Below are 19,672 nucleotides of genomic sequence, written 5' to 3' on the forward strand. Positions count from 1 at the left end.
AACTCACCACCATCTTTAACAAATGCCTATCACTAAGCACATGCCACATGGAGATCACAACATTAAAACAACTGACTACTTACAAGCTTGTCATCCACAACATGTGGTCACAAGTATACCTCCTGTTAAACCATAACTCCAACTAAACTGTAACTCATCTTTACCATCAAGACCACCTCCTTATATAGATCCTTCCTTGGCCACGCATCAGAAATGATGTGATACAAAATACCTTCTCGTAAATTCTAGAGTGCTTAAAACATAGATATAATGTACAGAATATTCTCCATAGTTCTCGTCTACCTAGTGCCTTCTGGATGTTACAGTGTGTTTCACAATACTGGAGTGGATTACAAAATTTCATATATACAGGTAATAATAAATTATATACAGGTTCTTACATTAACTGAACTCGTATAAAAGTCTATATACATAGATAGATAAGGAATGGGTGAGCCTTGCCTTCGCAGGGCTCCATACGTAGGTCTGTGAAGACCCTCTGTGCCCCTTAAACGGGTTTGCCTAGTCCAGCCCTAGTGCTCCGATAAAGGATACCAGTGTCCGGATGTTGACATTCCTGATGTCTTCCAGGCTCACAAAATGTGAGCCAAGATATCGATGTCCAGTGCTTGCAAGAGCCTTACACTGACACAACACATGCGCGGAGGTATCTTCCTCCCTACCGCATCTTCTACACATCGGATCCTAACTGATTTTCATGATGTATAGGTGTCTCTGTAAGGTATTATGGCCTGTCAAATGTCCAACTACCATTTGCATTCTGGTCCTGTCCGACTCGTTGGCTGAATGGTCAGCGTACTGGCCTTCGGTTCAGAGGGTTCCGGGTTCGATTCCCGGCCGGGTCGGGGATTTTAACCTCCATTGGTTAATTTCAATGGCCCGGGGGCTGGGTGTTTGTGCTGTCCCCAATATCCCTGCAACTCACACACCACACATAACACTATCCTCCACCACAATAACACGCAGTTACCTACAAATGGCAGATGCCGCCCACCCTCATCGGAGGGTCTGCCTTACAAGGGCTGCAGTCGGCCAGAAATAGCCACACGAAATAAAAAAATTCTGGTCCTATTCAAATTTATCAGGACCTTTTTATTACTTTGGCTAGGCCCTTTGATAAGTTCACATGCCTGTCTTGCTATGGTTAACCTCTTCCAAATGTCTAAGTGAGACTGGTTTGTCCACTGGGATATTACCAGTTTCACACTTCGGAGTGACACTCCTAGGAAGGGCTCTGGTTCTATGAAAGGACCTTTTGATCCTTGTTTCGTTAGTTTGTCAGCTTCTTCATTTCCACTGATTCCTGTGTGCCCAGGGATGCATAATAGGGTAACTGGGCTAAGTTCACACAGCTGATCTAACATCCTTTGGCACTCCCATACCATTTTTGATGTTGTTCTAACTGCACATAGTGCTTTTAACGCTGCCTGGCTGTCACTGCAAATGGTGATGCATCTTCTATGTCCAGGCATGTTCCATACATATACAGCACAGGCCAGTATTGCATATACTTTGGCCTGGAAAACAGTAGCATATTTACGCATGGGAAGGGAGAGCCTTGTCTTAGGCCCCCAGACCCCAGCGCCTGTGCCCGTCTCTGTCCGCAAGCCATCTGTGTACCATGTACAGCCCCCAGACCTAAGACGGGCCCCAGCATCTGCGGCCCACTCCTCCCTTGTGGGTATCAACACTGTGAGCTTATAATTCAGATTAAAACTAGGCTTCATCAGGTCCCGGATCATCACTGTCATAGGGCAGGTCAGGTGAAGCCTTGTAAGAATAAAAGCATGACCTCTATTTGGATTCTTGAAGGACCATCCTCCCAGTGACCAGAGGCGGTAAGCACTCATTCCCGCCATCTCCTTAACATATAAATGTAAGGGGGGAAGACACAGGATGGCCTCCATTGCACATAATGGTGTAGTATCCAGTGCCCCTGTTATTCCTAGACACGCAAGTCTTTGGACACTGTTTAACTTGGTGGTCGCAGTTTTACTCTCCAAACCTGGCCACCAGACTAAAGATGCGAAGGTGATCGTGGGCCGTACAATAGAAATATAGAGCCACTGAACCACCCTAGGCCCTAGGCCCCAAGTCCTTCCGACGGCGCTGCGACAGGCCCACATAATCTTGCGAGCCTTATCCACCTTATCCACCTTATGGTCTATATGTTTCTTCCAACTCAGTCTTGCCACGAGGATTACCTCAAGGTACTTAACTGAGGTTGTCTTAACTAATATTTTCCCAAATAGGAAAGGCTCTGACAGTCCGTCTAGCCTCCACCTCCTGGTAAATACCAGAAGCTCCATCTCATTGGGATTAACTGACAAGTCCGTGTCGTGGCACCATCTTTTCACCCTGCATAGGGAGCTCTGTACGAGCTCTGAAACCATACTGGGGAAATTTCCCACTGCCATCAGGCTAATGTCATCTGCATAGCCTTGGGCATAAATTCCTCCAACATTTAACCTGGTAAGTAGTTCATCCACTACCAGACACCATAATGTTGGTGATAATACTCCTCCCTGTTGACACCCCGTCTATATTAGCTCTCAACATTACTGCGTTGACGGTAAACAGAACTCGACGGCCCTGCAGTGAGGCCATAATCCATTTTATGAGCATCCTGCTCACTCCAAGTCCATATACAGTACATGATTCATGACATAACCTTACACACAATGGGATCATCTGACTACATCAATAATAATAATAATAATAATAATAATAATAATAATAATAATAATAATAATAATACTAATAATAATAATAATAATAATAATAATAATAATAATAATAATAATATAATAATAATAATTGTACCGGTAGGTATACCTCTACGCCGCACATTTAAATCTTGTGCCAATAAAACCTCCTCTACTGGAGGAACAGTGAACTTGGAACTAGACCTCCTTAAACTTTTACTCACTACTTTTTTACCTTAATTTGGTGATTGTGAAGTCTCCAGGACTGTGTGAAATTCAACATGTTTTGGGTACCATTTATCAAGAAGTTTGGACTTTCTACAACAGATGTCACTACAAAAACTATGATCATGCACCCTGGTGCGAAGTGAAAGAACTTTTTTGAAGAAATTTTGTATTCATAAGTTTTTCTTTGCTAAATTTCGTTCATTCATTTGTGGGTCGGCAATATTTATTTTTTCTTTCCGCCAGTTTTGAATCCAGCCAATTGCTAATTTTTGTAATTAATTTCCGACCAATCCTGGATTTCTTCTTCGACTTTGAGTGTAAATTTTGTATGGTCCAATAAAACTGAGAGGGTGTGGCTTGATTATTCATGAAAAGTCTCGAACCTTCCCCGAGGGTTTATAAACTCCGGATTTTCACGTCTCTTGGTCATTTGATCAACATCTAACTAAGTGTGTGTATGTGAAGCAGGAGGCGGGAGATGCCTCTTTCAGCAGGCAGCAGTTCTTCAGCAAGGTAACAGCCGTTTAACATCTTTATTTCTTGCTAGCTCCGCAGTTTAACCCGAGGGATAGGTCCGAAATTTTAATATGTAACCAACTTCTCTAAAATGTAAATTCTGCCAGCTAATGTGAAAATTTCATAAAATCTGTAACTGTAATTCGGAGATAGAGAGTGATTTACCATCTCGAGCTCCCCTTCATATTGGTTTGAGGCGACTACATTTTGTAACTGGTTTTCTTCTTTTCCGTAATGTATTAAATTATTCTTATATGAGTCACCCCCATAGTTTGGGAATAGCCCCTGTTTCACCAGCCTAGTGCCTTTTAGGTTTTAAGAATGCATATTTAGGAGTGCAAGTACACACCTCCATTCAATTTGGTGTTTCGGGCCATTTACTTAAGCTGTCCTTTTCTGCTAAGGCCCAATAGGTTGGGTACAAGATACCCCTGTTTCTTTTTTGTGAGTTGTGCCTGGATGGCAAATAATTGTGAGTTTCTGGTATTGCCTTTAATAGGCTTGAAAAATTGAGAGCGTGTCAGTTCTTTTCTAGTGTGGTAACTGTGCCTCTGAGAGGCTTGATATTTGAAGTTGGGAGCAAATGCTCCAGGGATTAGGGGCTTTCTGCCCTTTGAACAATTTGTGCTCGCCTGTAAAAGTTGAGCTAGGAGCTCAAAATTATAATACTAGGGCTTGTAGCCCAAGAGTGTTAAAATTCTGAAATCTTGGATCTTTCTAAGTCCAAATTGTTATTTCACCAAGTGAAAAGTTGTTATAAATTTGTTGTGTCTTCTGAAAATATAACCTTTGTTAAAATTTTAAATTAACTTTGACTTTGTAGTTAGATCCATTCATCCCGGCACCTTCTTTCACCTCTGCTGGTCCACCAAACCACGGTAATAATAATAATAATAATAATAATAATAATAATAATAATAATAATAATAATAATAATAATAATAATAATAATAATTCGAGCTCAATAGTTGCATTATTTACACATGGGTCAGAGAATATTGTTTTCAATTTATGTCATTTTATCATACCTTCATCAGTCTCAACCAGGTTTTTGCATTTTTTCAAGACCCTGTCTATCATCAGGCCATAAAACATCATCCCTGACATGAGTCTGCTCGTGCTGGCATCTTAATTTAGTTAATAAATATGTTCCGAGGCTCTTATGTGTTTTGAAAGCAACTAAAAATAACATATAATGTTAAAACACTACTTATTCTAACTTCAGATGTCCGGCTCCACAGCTAAATGGTTAGCGTGCTGGCCTTTGGTCACAGGGGTCCTGGGTTCGATTCCCGGCAGGGTCGGGAATTTTAACCTTAATTGGTTAATTTTGCTGGCATGGGGGCTAGGTGTATGTGTCGTCTTCATCATCATTTCATCCTCATCACGACGCGCAGGTCACCTACGGGCGCCAAATCCAAAGACCTGCATCTGGTGAGCCAAACTTGTCCTCGGACACTCCCGGCACTAAACGCCATTTCATATTCTTCTAACTTTAGATGACTACCGGTAATTCTAAGTTACATTGATGCAGTGTAGTGCTAAAATGTGCTTGGATGAGAAATGTACAATTCTAAAAATTGTTCAACATATCTCTCTCTCTCTCTCTCTCTCTCTCTCTCTCATGTTTTCTAAAAGTTTAAAATAAAGTATCACATGTCCTGATGTTTTAAACATACTTTGACTTCTACAATAAAACAAGTATGAGTTGTGTGTTTTGATGGGGCGAATAAGTTCATGTAATTTGCTCGAGGTCAAGTTGTTTAATGCCTCATTACAGCAGTGGGATGGTGAAAATGTTCCCTTCTTCATAATTGCGCTCTGTTGGAGCATTGCGCAGTGTCAGATTATTTTCTTGCTGTCTCTAGCCTGTCACCTGTGTACTTGTCGGGAGCATGCCGTGCACATTACATGAAGATTTTACACTTATTTGCCCCTTCAAAAAATACAACTCGTACCTGTTTTATTGCAGAAGTCAAGGTATATTGAAAACATCAAAACATGTGATCCTTTATTATTAAACTTTTAGAAAACATAGACTTCCTACTGACACAACTTTTATAAAAACATAGTACCACTGAAATTAGAAATAAGACTTTTTTAAACTTAAAGTAATAGCGTTTAACACTGTAATACAGAAATAAAGAGAGAGAGAGAGAGACAGACACACACTGACTGAACATCAAGATCAGTGACACCATAATGAACTATTGAACAATTTTAGACTTTAACGTTTTTCATCCATGCACATTTCAACACTACAATGTATCAATGTAACTTAGAATAAGTCATCTAAAATTAGAATAAGTAGTGCTCTAACATTATATGTAAATTTTTTTTTAAAAAAAGATCAAGGTTCTTCAGCAGCTGAAGATGACCCATACAAGGGTCGAAACTGGTACTGTAATGTAAAAGGTTTTAGGTACCTTATAGTAAATAATAGTATTGATTAGGTGGAAAGTCCAACCTTTATACTTGTGAATATTAGACAATGTAGCATGTTGGAGGGGAAATGTTCATGAGAGGCTATAAATACTGATCGGCCCCACTTAACTTCCGAATCTTCTCATCGCAGTCCATTATCAGTGCTTGTGAATCACATGTCAACGTAAAATGAACCTCAGTGGTTACAGACATATTGAACATGCTATGATCTGTGCTTTGCGCATGCTCATCGCTTGGCAGTAATGTACAAGGTTGATATGTAGACTATATTAGTACACTGATAATACTGGTCTATAAATTTTTCTTACACTGGAGTTAGTCCCGCCTAAGGCCCTTAACACACGAGCGTTTTTTTGTCGTCGTTATCGACTGCAAAAATACGCATCTTTGTGGCAGGCTCAACCACTTCTGCAGTTCATTATGGCCACATTTTGTGGCCGAGCCAGCGACAAAATGTGGTCCGGCCAGCGACAAAATGTGGTCCGGTCAGCTTCACCGCTGGAACAGTCGGCAAGTGGAACTTCGGTCATTCTCATTTATAATAGATTCTGAAGAGGAGGCTGTACTTCTTTTGCTCATGCGAAGAAGCAGGAAAAGAAGGAAAACGCGGACAATGTGGTTACATCCAATAGTAGAAGTCCGGCAACAGTTGGGGCAGTTTCCTGCTTTATATCACGAACTCTGCAATTATCCAGATAAGTTTTTCCAGTTCTTCAGAATGTCAAACACGTCTTTCAATGAACTACTATAGGAAATAGGGCCAATTATTTCACGGACAGATACTGTGATGAGGAAGGCTATATCGTCAGTAGAATGACTCGTAATAATTAAACATTTTGTAAATAAATATATGTAGATCTGACCTATTTCATTTTTCTCCTCCGCGCTTTACTTCTGGAAGTTACTGTGAAGGACTTCACAGATCTTCTCCCATGTTCTGACCTTCTCAACTCGGTTGCTGTATGTATCACTAGCGTAGTTACATATAGCGGGTTCGGCTTGAATCACGGCAATGAACGTATCTGTATCGAACGACTCCATCACGAATACTGCCAGCGGGAACTTGTCGCCAGGATGTCGCTCGTGTGTAAAGGTATGCCCTGCAGTCGGCAAGTGGTCGGTGGCCGGTATCGGCTACAGCTGGCGACATGTGGTTCGCATGTGGTCAAGAAAACGCTCGTGTGTAAAGGGGAGGTATTCTTCCCATTGCATTGTATGGTAACGGCAAAGCGGCGACAGCCGGCCACACATGAACCACTTTTTGTGGTCGACAACGGCGACAAAAAAACGCTCGTGTGTAAGGGCCCTAAGTCGAGTCTAACTTTAGTGCAGACTAAAGCATGACTAGTGGATGTTTATGAACAGCACCCTTAATTTCCATCTAAAACATATTTCTTACTTCTAGAAAAAAGCAGTTGTGATGATCATTGATGTTATTTGATTCTGCTTTAACACCTGAAAAAGAGAAAGAAATGCAACATTTGCTTCATTTCTGAATTTCTACCGAAAGAAATAGATTTAGATAAAGTGAAGAAAAATTATTGGTGCCATAGCTAATTAATATTATACTCTTCAATAGATGTTTTGCATATTACAACATTGTGCATTTCTGGATCAAATAGACCACAAACAACATATTAATACGCACCACATTCAAACAACAAAATACCTTTTTATATATACATAGACTAGCAAGATACCCGTGCTTCACTATGGTATTATAATGAAATTAAAAATTGAATGCTTAACGTTTTAAATATAATCCACCGAAATTTGCGATCTAACTCGTTTTCTGAGAGAATCCGCCAAAATTCGCGATCTGACTTGTTTTCTGAGAGATTACGGCAAGGTTCCTCCCAATTTTTCAATCTTTCTTTCCAGCAATCAATTTCGTACTTCCCGGGCTAGGTCCAGGTATTCCACCCGGAGAGTTGGGTTCCTAAATCTTGGCCATCCTTTCCTATAAGCATTTTAATATGGATCAAATCCTTGAGGAGATCCGGCGTGGTGCCGTCTTGGGTGCCTTGACGGTACTGAACCCGCGGCCGGACAGCAATCGTAGTCATTACCCAGCCAGGAAACATTTCCAGCGCGGTTCGCACATTTCGACGATGGTCCAGAACATTATTATTATTATTATTATTATTATTATTATTATTATTATTATTATTATGGACCTCACAGCAAGATGCAAGACCGCTACTTGGCGGTAAATTAGATCTGCTGCCATTGTCATTGATGACAGTACGACCAGCACCATTGTCGCGCGTAGGAAAGTGTGCGGGATTTCTGGCGATACGATGACATACTTCCGTGCATTAAGACCTTATTATAGAGGAGAACAATTGGACGGTCAATCTCATTCCTATCGTTTATTTCAAAGGTGTTTAAATTTTTATTTAGATACCAGGAGAATCTACTGTAATCTAAGAACATTCTCTGAAGAAAAAGATGGCTCTCGAAAACGAACCCAGGAAAGATTAAAAATGATCGGTTTATGATCGGAATAAGTACATCGAAAATCTACAGCCTGTTTCCAGTCATTCGACAGGGTCAGGAATGGAATGAATAAAGCCCCTATCTAGCGGCAACAATAGGAATTGTGCCGGCTGCCGAAGCCTGTCGCACTCCTCTGGGGCAATGGATAATGAATGACAAATGAAATGAAATTATATTGGACAGTGTTGCTGGAATGAATGATGACAGGGAAAACCGGAGTATCCGGAGAAAACCTGTACCGCCTCCGTTTTGTCCAGCATGAATGTCACATAAAGTGACCGGGATTTGAACCACGGAACCCAGCAGTGAGAGGCTGGCGCGTTGCCGCCTGAGCAACGGAGACTCCTTATAAATACATTATGAATAGTAAAATCAATTGGTCTTACCTCCTTTTACACCCCACCACCGTTAAGTTTATTTACTCCCCCCCCAACAAATAATTAAAAGAAGGCATGTTTATTTATGTTTAAAGGAGATTCAAAACACCAATGTTCACGGCTATTACCTTCAGTTTTGATATATGAGTATCCTCATAAAAATAATTAACTTTTGTTTCACTTCCTTTCACACTCCTCCCCCACCTTAATTTTCCGGCAAAAAATACTTGTTTATTTAATAGTAAAGGATCTTCTAAATACCAATTATCACGACTCTAACTTCTTCAGTTTTTGTTTTATGTGTACTCATGAAAGGAATTCAACTCCCTTTCTTTCCCGCTGCCCATGATGATCCCCCCCAAAACGCATTTTTCTTTGTTTTTAAAGGAGATCCAAATACCAATTTTCACGCCTGTATCAACTTTAGTTTTTATTAGATGTAAGTATTCTCATACAATTAAGTCAATTATTTTTCAATTCTTTCACCTCGCCCCACATTTCATTGGATTTTCCGAGAATACGCGTTTCTTTACTTTTAAAAGCAGATTCCAAATATCAAATTTCACCTCTGTAACATCTTCATTTTTGAGATATCAGTAGCCTAATTAAAAGAATTCAATACCATTTTCAGTCACTTTTTTTTTTTTTTTGCTAGTTGCTTTACGTCGCACCGACACAGAAAGGTCTTATGGCGACGTTGGGACAGGAAAGGGCTAGGAGTGGGAAGGAAGCGGCCGTGGCCTTAATTAAGGTACAGCCCCAGCATTTGCCTGGTGTAAAAATGGGAAACCACGGAAACCCATTTTCAGGGCTGCCGACAGTGGGGTTCGAACCTACTATCTCCCGAATACTGGATACTGGCCTCACTTAAACGACTGCAGCTATCAGTCAATTTTACCCCCCCCACCCCACCCAAGTGGTATTTCGGAAAACTAAAAATACACGTTTCTTTTTTTTAATAGAGATAAAAAGTACCATTTTTCACTTCTGTAACATTTTCAGTTTTTGAGATTTCCTGTAGAAATTCTCATTTAAAAATTTCACCCCTCTTTTAGTTCACCTTAAGTGGAGTTTCCAAAAAAAAAATAACCTATGTATCTTTACATTTACAGGAGATTCCCAATAACACTTTTTATGTCTGTAACATTTTATGTTTCTCAGGTATTCTGTAGATATAGTCTTTCAAAAAATTCACCCCAATTTGTCACTCCTGTTTAAACGCGATTAATTGGATTTTCCAAAAACAAGAAAATACATGTTTCTTTATTTTTAAAGGAGATCCCATATACAAATTTTCAGTCCTGTAATGTCTTCAGTTTCTGAGTTATATGTAGCCTCATTAAAGGCATTCAACCCCTTTTTCACCCCTCCTATTGGGATTTTCCAAAAACAAAAAAATACATGTTTCTTTTTTAAAGGAGATTCTAAATACCAATTTTTACATCTGTAAACTTTTCAAGTTTTAAGATGTAGATACACTCATTTTAAAAATTCACCCCCCCATGCCCCCCCCCCCCATATTTGGATTTTTCAAACACGAAAAAAGTACCTGTTTCTTTATTTTTAAAGTAGATCCCAAATACCAATTTTCAGGTCTGTAATATCTTCAGGTTCTGAAATGTAAGTAGCCTCATCAAAAGCATTAAACCCATTTTTGAACCTTTGCCACCCTTCCTATTGGGATTTTCCGAAAACAAAAAAATACATGTTTCTTTATTTTTAATGAAGATTCTAAATACCAATTTGTACATCTGTAAACTTTCAAAGTTTTGAGATGTAGATACACTCATTTTAAATATTCACCCCCCTTTTCACCCTCCCATTAATTGGATTTTCCAAAAACAAAAAAATACTTGTTTCTTTATTTTTAAAAGAGATCAAAAGTGCAAATTTTCAGGTCTGTAATATGTTCAGTTTCTGAGATATTAATACCGGTATCCTGATTAAAGGCATTCAACCCCTTTTTCACCCCTTCTATTGAGATTTTCTGAAAACAAAAAAATACGTATTTCCTTATTTTTAAATAAGATTCTAAATACCAATTTTTATATCTGTAAACTTTTAAAGTTTTGAGATACAGATACACTCATTTTAAAATTTCACCCACCTTTTCACTCCCTTAGCAATGGAATATCCAAAAATCTTCCCTTAGCGAGCACCTACATCTAAATATGAATGTATCCCTAAAATTTAATTTCTTTACGTCCAGTAGTTTTGGCTCGGCGATGATGAATCAGTCAGTCAGTCAGGACAAGTTACTTTATATATATATATATATATATATATATATATATATATATATACTAGCAAGATACCCGTGCTTCGCTACGGTATTATAATGAAATTTATAATTGAATGCTTATTGCTTTATATATAATCCGCCGAAATTCGTGATCTGACTGGTTATCTGAGAGAATCCGCTAAAATTCGTGATCTGACTCGTTTTCTAATAGATTACGGCAAGTTTCCTCCCATTTTTCAATCTTTCTTTCCAGCAATCGATTTCGTACTTCCCAGGCTAGGTCCAGGTATTCCACCCGGTCAGTTGGGTCCCTAAATCTTTGCAATCTTTTCCTATAAGAATTTTTAATATGGATCAAATACTTGAGGAAATCCGGCGTGGTGTCCTCATAGGTGCCTTGGCGGTACTGAACACGCGGCTGGACTGCATTCTCAGTCATTACCCATCCAGGACCCGTTTCCAGTGCGGTCTGCACATTTGACGACGATCCAGAACATTATTAATATTATTATTATTATTATTATTATTATTATTATTATTATTATTATTATTATTAGTATAGGTGTTCTGGAGATATTCTGGACCCCATAGCAAGATGTAAGACCGCTACTTGGCGGTAAATTACATCAGCTGCCACTGTCATTGTTAACAATGTGACCAGCACCATTGTCCCAAGTGTGCGGGATTTCTGGTGATACGAATGACATATTCCGTGCATTGTTAACCTTATTATAGAGGTGAACAATTTGACGGTCAATCTCATTCCTATCATTTATTTCAAAGGTGTTTAAATTTTTATTTTTATGCCAGGAGAATGTCCTGTAATCTAAGAATGTTCTCCGAAGAAAAAGATGGCTCTTGAAAACGATCCCAGGAAAGATAAAAAATGATCGGTTTACGATCAGAATAAGTACATCGGAAATCTACAGCCTGTTTCCAGTCATTCGACAGGGTCATGAATGGAATGAATAAATCCCCATCTGGCGGCGGCAATAGGAATTGTGCCGGCTGCCGAAGCCTGTTGCACTCCTCTGGGGCAACGGATAATGAATGACAAATGAAATGAAATGATTTTGGACAGTGTTGCTGGAATGAATGATGACAGGGAAAACCGCAGCATCCGGAGAAAACCCTGTCCCACCTCCGTTTTGTCCAGCACGAATGTCTCATGGAGTGACCGGGATTTGAACCACATACCCCAGCTGTGAGAGGGAGGCATGCTGCCATCTTAGCAATGGAGGCTCCTTATAAGTACATTATGAACAGTAAAATCAACTATTCTCACCTCCTTTTACACCCCACCGCCGTTAAGTTTATTTACCCCCTTCCCACAAAAATAACAGAAAGGCATGTTTCCTTATGTTTAAAGGAGATTCCACACACCAATATTCACGTCTATTACCTTCAGTTTTGAGATATAAGTATTCCCATAAAAATAATTCACTTTTTTCACTTCCTTTCACACTCCTTCTCCCTCTCCAATTGAATTTTCCGGCAAAAACCTTGTTTCATTAATAGTAAAGGATCTTCTAAATACCAGTTACCACGACTCTAACTTCCTCAGTTTTTTTATTTGTTTGACCTCATGAAAGGAATTCAACTCCTTTTCAAACCTGCCCCCCAAACATCGCGTTTTTCTTTGTTTCTAAAGGAGATCCAAATACCAATTTTCACGTCTGTAACAACTTTAGTTTTTATTAGACGTAAGTATTCTCATACAATTAAGTCAATTTTTCAAATCTTTCACCTCCCCCCCCCCCCTTCATTGGATTTTTCGACAATACGTGTTTCTTTACTTTAAAGCAGAATCCAAATATCCAATTTCACGTCTGTAACATCTTCATTTTTGAGATATCAGTAGCTTAATTAAAATAATTCAATACCATTTTCAGTCACTTTACCCCCCCCCCCCCTCCAGCCAAGTGGTATTTCGGAAAACTAAAAATACACGTTTCTTGACTTTTAATAGAGATAAAAGGTACCATTTTTCACTTCTGTAACATGTTAAGTTTTTGAGATACACTGTAGAAATTCTCATTTTAAAATTTCACCCCGTTTTTAGTTCCCCTTAAATGGAGTTTCCAAAAACAAATCTCCTATGTTTCTTTACATTTAGAGGAGATTCCAAATACCACTTTTTACGTCTGTAACATTTTACGTTTCTCAGGTATTCTGTAGATATAGTCTTTCAAAAATTTCACCCCCAATTTGTCACTCCTGTTTAACCGCCAGTAATTGAATTTTACAAAAACAAAAAAAAAACAAAAAAAATACATGTTACTTTATTTTTAAAGGAGATCCCATGTACAAATGTTCAGTTCTGTAATATCTTCAGTTTCTGAGATTTATGTATCCTCATTAATGGCATTCAACCCATTATTCACCCTTTTACACCCCTCCTATTGGGATGTTCAGAAAACAAAAAATACATGTTTCTTTATATTTAAAGGAGGTTTTAAATACCAATTTTTAAATTTGTAAACTTTTCAGGTTTTAAGATGTAGATACACTCATTTTATAAATTCACCCCCCCTTTTCACCCCCCTTATTTGGATTTTCCAAAAATGAAAAAATATCTGATCTTTATTTTTGAAGTAGATTCCAAATACCAATTTTCAGGTCTGTAATATCTTCAGGTTCTGCCTCATTAAAGGCATTCAACCCATGTTTCACCCTTTTCCACCCTTATTACAGTATAAGGATTTTCCGAAAACAAAAAAGTATGTGTATCCTTATTTCTGAGGGAGATTCTAAATACCAATTTTTACATCTATAATATTTAAAAGTTTTGAGATATAAATACATTCATTTTTAAAATTCACCCCCTTTTCACCCCCATTAACTGAATTTTCCAAAAGCAAAAAATACGTGTTTCTTTATTTTTAAAGGAGATCTCAAGCACCAATTTTCAGGTCTGTAATATCTTAAGTTTCTGAGATATAAGTATCCTCTTGAAAGGCATTCAACCCGTTTTTCCTCTGTTTTCACCCCTCCTATTGGGATTTTATGAAAACAAAAAAATACGTGTTTCCGTATTTTTAAAGACGATTCTACTAATTTTTACATCTGTAAACTGTTAAAGTTTTGAGATATAGATACAATCATTTTAAAATGTCACCCCCCTTTTCACCCCCTTAGCGATGGAATATCCAAAAATCCTATCTTAGCGAGCACCTATATCTTAACATGAATGTATCCCCAAAATTTCATTTCATTATGTCTAGTAGTTTTGGCTCGGCGATGATGAATCAGTTAGTCAGTCAGTCAGGACAAGTTATTTTATATATATAGATATATATAGATTATAGAATGTTATGCCTCTCAGCATTCTGTCTGCAAGCCTTTGTGAATATACTAAATGCCTCCACAATCCTACATTCACCACTAGCTCCAACATCTCATTTAGTTCCATACTTCTTATATCTTTAGAAACTGAGTATAACAATTGCAGCCTTGGTCTCCCTCTACTTCTCTTACCCTCCATGATCGAGTCCATTATTCTCCTAGGTAGCCTATCCTCTTTCATTCGCCTCACACGAGCCCTGCCACTTCACACAATGTGTTAATTCCTAAATTAGCTTTTATTTCCATATTCTGAGCAACCTCCCACCTGTTTCTACCAGCAATCACTCTCCCTACTTTCATATCTAGCTTATAAATATGACATCCTGAGCCCAACCAGCTTTCACCCCTCCCCCCCCCCCCCCTCCGCCCCTCACCGCATAGCAAAGTTGGCCTGAAAACAGACCAATGTAATGATAGTTTCGTCCAGGAGCTGATTCCTCCTTACAGAATACTGTTGATCACAACTGAGAGCCCACTGCATTAGCTTTGCTGCACCTTGATTCCGTCTCACTTACCATAATACCATCCTGGGAGAAAATTTATCCTAAATACTTCAAAGACTGTGCGAATTGGCCGTGCGGTTAGGGGCTCGCAGCTGTGAGCTCGCATCCAGGCGATAGTGGGTTCAAACCCCACTGTCAGCAGCCCTGAAGGTGGTTTTCTGTGGTTTCCTTTTTTCGCACCATGCTGTACCTTAATTAAGGCCACGGCCGCTTCCTTCCCATTCCTAGGCCTTTCCTGTCCCATCGCCGCTATAAGACCTATCTGTGTCGGTGCAACGTTAAGCAAATAGCAAAACAAATTACTTCAAATGATCTACGAGCTACAGGTTTGTATTCCCAACTTGACATTCTATTCTATTACATTATTTTTCAACTGACGTAACTTTTATCTTAGAACGGCTCATTTTCATATCATACTTACAGCACCTACTTTCAAGTTCCAGGATATTAGATTGGAAGCTTTCAAGCACAGTCTGCCATTACGACCAAGTCGTCGCCATAGGCCAAACTGCTTACTACATTTTTCCCTAACTGAATCCCTCCCTGCCACTTTATACCATTCAGCAGATGATCCATGTACACTATAATCAACAAAGATGAAAGATTACAACCTTGTCTAACTCATGCAAGGGCCTTGAACCAAGAACTCATTCTACCATCACTTCTCACTGCAGCCCAATTGTCAACATAAATGTTTTTGATTGATTTTGATAATCTATCCTTAATTCCCATAATCCTCCAGTACGGCTAACATCTTTTCTCTCAGTACGTTGTTGTATACCTCCTCTACATCTACAAAACAAAAACATATTTGTCTATTTGTCTTGAAGTATTTTCCATTTACCTGGTGCATACTGAAAATATAATCCTGACAGCCTCTCTGTGGTCTGAAACGACACAGGTTCTCGTCCAACAGATCGCAACCCCCACTGTCAAAACCTCAGTGAACACCTTGTCTGATATACTGATCAATGAAATACCTCAACAGCTGTTGCAGTCTATCTTGTTCCCTTGCTCATACACAGTTTCATTTACTGCTTTCATCCAGTCAGAAGGTACCTTACTAATATCCCATGCTAATCTTATTATTCTGTGAAGCCATTTCATCCCTGCATTACCACTGTATTTCACCATTTCTGGTCTAATGTCATTTATTTCTGCTGCTTATGACAATGGAGTTTATTTACCATACTTTCCACTTCCTGAAGAGTAATTTCACCGTCATCATTTTTCTCCTCCGATTGAGCTCTGTTGTTTACAACATCACCAGAGAGATTTCCTTTTATGTTCAGAGATTTTAAAAATATTCCTTCCACCTGTCCACCAATTCTCTGGGATCTGCATATGATGCGTTCACCTGATCTACCCAAAACACTAATGATTTCCTTTTCCCCTCCCTTCATAACAATATTTACTACTGTTCAGAAAGGTTTCCCTGCTGCTTGACCATGCCGAAATTTTCCTACGACTTCTTGGATTCAACAAATTTTGTTTTGCTCTGTTTCTTTCATCTACACACACAATTCCCTGTCTGCATCAGTCCTTGTTTGGAGTCATTTCTGATATGCCTTCTTTTTACATTTACGAGCTGCTTTCACTTCATCATTCCAGCAAGATGTTCTCTTTTTCCTATCTTTATACACAGTAATTCTTAACCACTCCCTTGCTATTTCAACTAGAGCATCCCTGTATGCCACCCATTCTCTTTCTATAACCTGAACCTGCTTACTGTCCACTGTTTGGAACTTTTCACATATCATATCCATGTACTTCTGTCTAATTTCCTTGTCTTGGAGATTTTCTACTCTTATTTGTCTGCAAACAGATTTCACTTTATCTTAGGCCTAGATATATTTAGTTTGCTACAGATCAAATAGGGGTCTGCATAATCAAAAAATCTCCAGAATATCCACACGTTCCTAACAGATTTCCTAATTCAGAGTCTGTTATGATACGGATCTGGTGCCCCTACCCTCCCATGTGTAGTGGTGAATAGCCTTACACTTGAAGAATGTATTCCCAACTGCTAATCCTATACTAGCACAGAAGTCCAGTAAATGCTTGCCATTCCTATTAGCTGCCATGTCTTCCCGACATTTACCCATCACCTTCTCATACCCTTCAGTTCTATTTCCAACTCCTGCACTGAAATCATACATTAGCACTATCCGATCCTTGCCGTTGACCCTGACTATGATGTCACTTAGTGCTTCATAAAACTTTGCAATTTCCTGATCAGCACCTTCACATGGTGAATAGATTGAGACAATTTTCACATCCAAATTCCTCAAACTGCCAAATCTACCCACATCATTCCCCAAGTGGAACTAACTTGGATGCAATAGTATTCCTGATAAACAGTGCAACTGCACACTCTGCCTTTCCCTTTTTAAAACCTGTTAAGAACACTTTATAATCTCTGATGTCTGCCTAGTTATCTCCCCTCACCCGAATATCATTAACTCCCAACACATCCAGCTGCATCTTCTACTTTCTTTGTTCCATAAGCCCAGTTAATATTGATAGCTCTCCATCAAATTCAATTTTATTCACCAATTTGTTTCCAATGAGCCCCTCCCCTATCAAATGGAAGTGGGACTCTGTTACTCCAATAGGTCCAAGGCTTGTTTAAAAGATTCTAGGCTTGCTCTGTAAAACTTCTGTGAAGCAGGATGCCATCCTACTTACACACAGTCCCAGTGAGAATTTTTCCTCTAATGGGTTAGGGACCGGTGATAGATTGTATAATCCTAGCTGTCTGAGCACAAGGAGGGCCATGACTCAGAATATATCCAAGATGCCCACTCCTACTCCATAGCAACTGATATTCAGACTCTCAAGACCACTCAGCCAGTGGCAATGGTTCACAAACTAGGATATTACTACAGTAATCCATACTATGAACTACATTAAAGTTTACAACAAATTCATTTAAAAAACATATTTTATATCCATTGTAACAATGTTATCAAAACACACAGATCTGACCTATATACAGTCATCTTCCAGTCCTTTCAGAAACATGTACAGCCTCATCATACTCTGCAACATTCCTGGAGATTATGGATCATGTTTGCAACCCAGTGCATCTTGAAGAAGTATGTTCCACTGTTGTACGATAAAAACTAGTGCATGGTTTGTGGCTGGTTTGGATGATTAGTGATTGCTCTTTTGAGCAATACTCAAGCATGTAGCACAAAATTCGTATCGGGAGAATATATGTTGGCCAGTGTGAATTTCATGTCTTTCCAGGATACCCAGCACCTCTAATGAAGGCAAGATTTATTGTCCCCTACAGTGAAGCAGCAAATCCTCGAACAATGAATAAGAGGATGTTGTATAGATACATCAGTACAGTCCTGTTCCCCTCGATGGGGATTAGTGGTGAGCAGTGGCCCAGCATAATTTCTGCCCAGAATACAGCTGAACCATCATGTTACAGGTAGCCTTCAGCAGCAAAAGGTTCAATGAAAGGACAACTCGTCGCTCTTCGTATATGAATAATGTTGTCATCCAGATGAGGGGCAATCCATACTTCAACTGTAAACACAGTTTGAGGCCATTATTCCAGATTAGTGTTTATACAATGCAATCTTATTCTTCTGACGCCTTTCTCGCACTCTGGTGGGGTTATGGGTGTGATGCGCGTTTCAATATAAACCAGATCTAGCTTTACAACCAGCTACCTCTTCTGACACCAAACCTAATCAGAACATGTGATATCAATGGGAATTTAAGGAAACATAGCTTACTCTTTTGGTATATGAACAACATCCAATCCACAAGTGGAAGACTGTCTGCAGTAATTCGAAGGCTCATACGTAGGGTTAGTCACATACTGGGAAACATACATATCAGCATCTCCAGACCTGAAATAAATAAAAAATAAATAAATAAAAAATTAAAAAATAAATAAATAAATAATAAATAAATAAATAAATAAATAAATAAATAAATAAATAAATAAATAAATAAATAAATAAATAAAAAGAAACAAACAAATAAATAAATACATACAGAAATAAATAAAAACAAACAAATACACAAAGAATAGTTCATTTTAATTTTAATTACTTGAGGTGCTACCAAGAATTTCTGAGAATCTGAATATTCCATGTGAACACGTAATGGTACCAGGTTCTGATCCAAGGTGCCTCTGTGTGCCTCTGCCAACTGTCACCATCAGAAGTTCACACGTTTCTGAGTTTTGGTGCTTTTCTTCATACCAGGCTCTCGTGCTTCAACAAATTTTGAAATAACAGATGTATTTCAGCAAAGAATCTGCATTCAATTTTTCATTTAAAAGGAGGTCGGGAATCTGTGGAAGATGACAAACATTCGGGTTGACCATTATCGTGCACAATTCCAAAAATGCCCACAAAAGTGTGTCAAGTTATCCACAAAGGCAGAAGAATGAGGGAGGAAGGGAGACACAAATGACCTGACATGTGGAACAATGAGGACCAGTAAACACGTCATGCCTATGCACCTGCATGTACACCTCGCTCACTGTGAGGAACGTCCGACTCGTTGGCTGAATGGTCAGCGTACTGGCCTTCAGTTCAGAAGGTCCCGGGTTCGATTCCTGGCCGGGTTAGGAATTTTAACCTTAAGTGGTTAATCCCAATGGCTCAGGGGCTGGGTGTGTGTGGCATATTCAACATTAGAAATCATCCTAGGTAGGGCCCTCATCTTCACAGACATGCAGGTCGCCTAATAGGCCGTCTACGAGAAAAAGACCTGCACTAGGCCTCTCTGGAGGCCATACACCATTATTATTTGAGGGATGTC

The 19,672-nt window shown here is 39.0% G+C and overlaps 1 protein-coding gene across 6 annotated transcripts in view; it reads right to left on the reverse strand.

The window, feature by feature from the left end:
* The window catches only part of LOC136862924 (UPF0669 protein C6orf120 homolog), a 271,519-nt gene that overhangs the window by 97,278 nt on the left and 154,569 nt on the right, over positions 1-19,672 (reverse strand). For all 6 annotated transcript variants that reach the window (XM_067139213.2, XM_067139209.2, XM_067139215.2 and 3 more), the window contains one exon: positions 18,634-18,750. In XM_067139213.2, the coding sequence (XP_066995314.2) occupies positions 18,634-18,750 (117 nt within the window). The remainder of the gene's footprint in view (positions 1-18,633; positions 18,751-19,672) is intronic.

Source organism: Anabrus simplex, chromosome 2, assembly GCF_040414725.1.
Source record: "Anabrus simplex isolate iqAnaSimp1 chromosome 2, ASM4041472v1, whole genome shotgun sequence".
Classification (NCBI taxonomy): domain Eukaryota; kingdom Metazoa; phylum Arthropoda; class Insecta; order Orthoptera; family Tettigoniidae; genus Anabrus; species Anabrus simplex.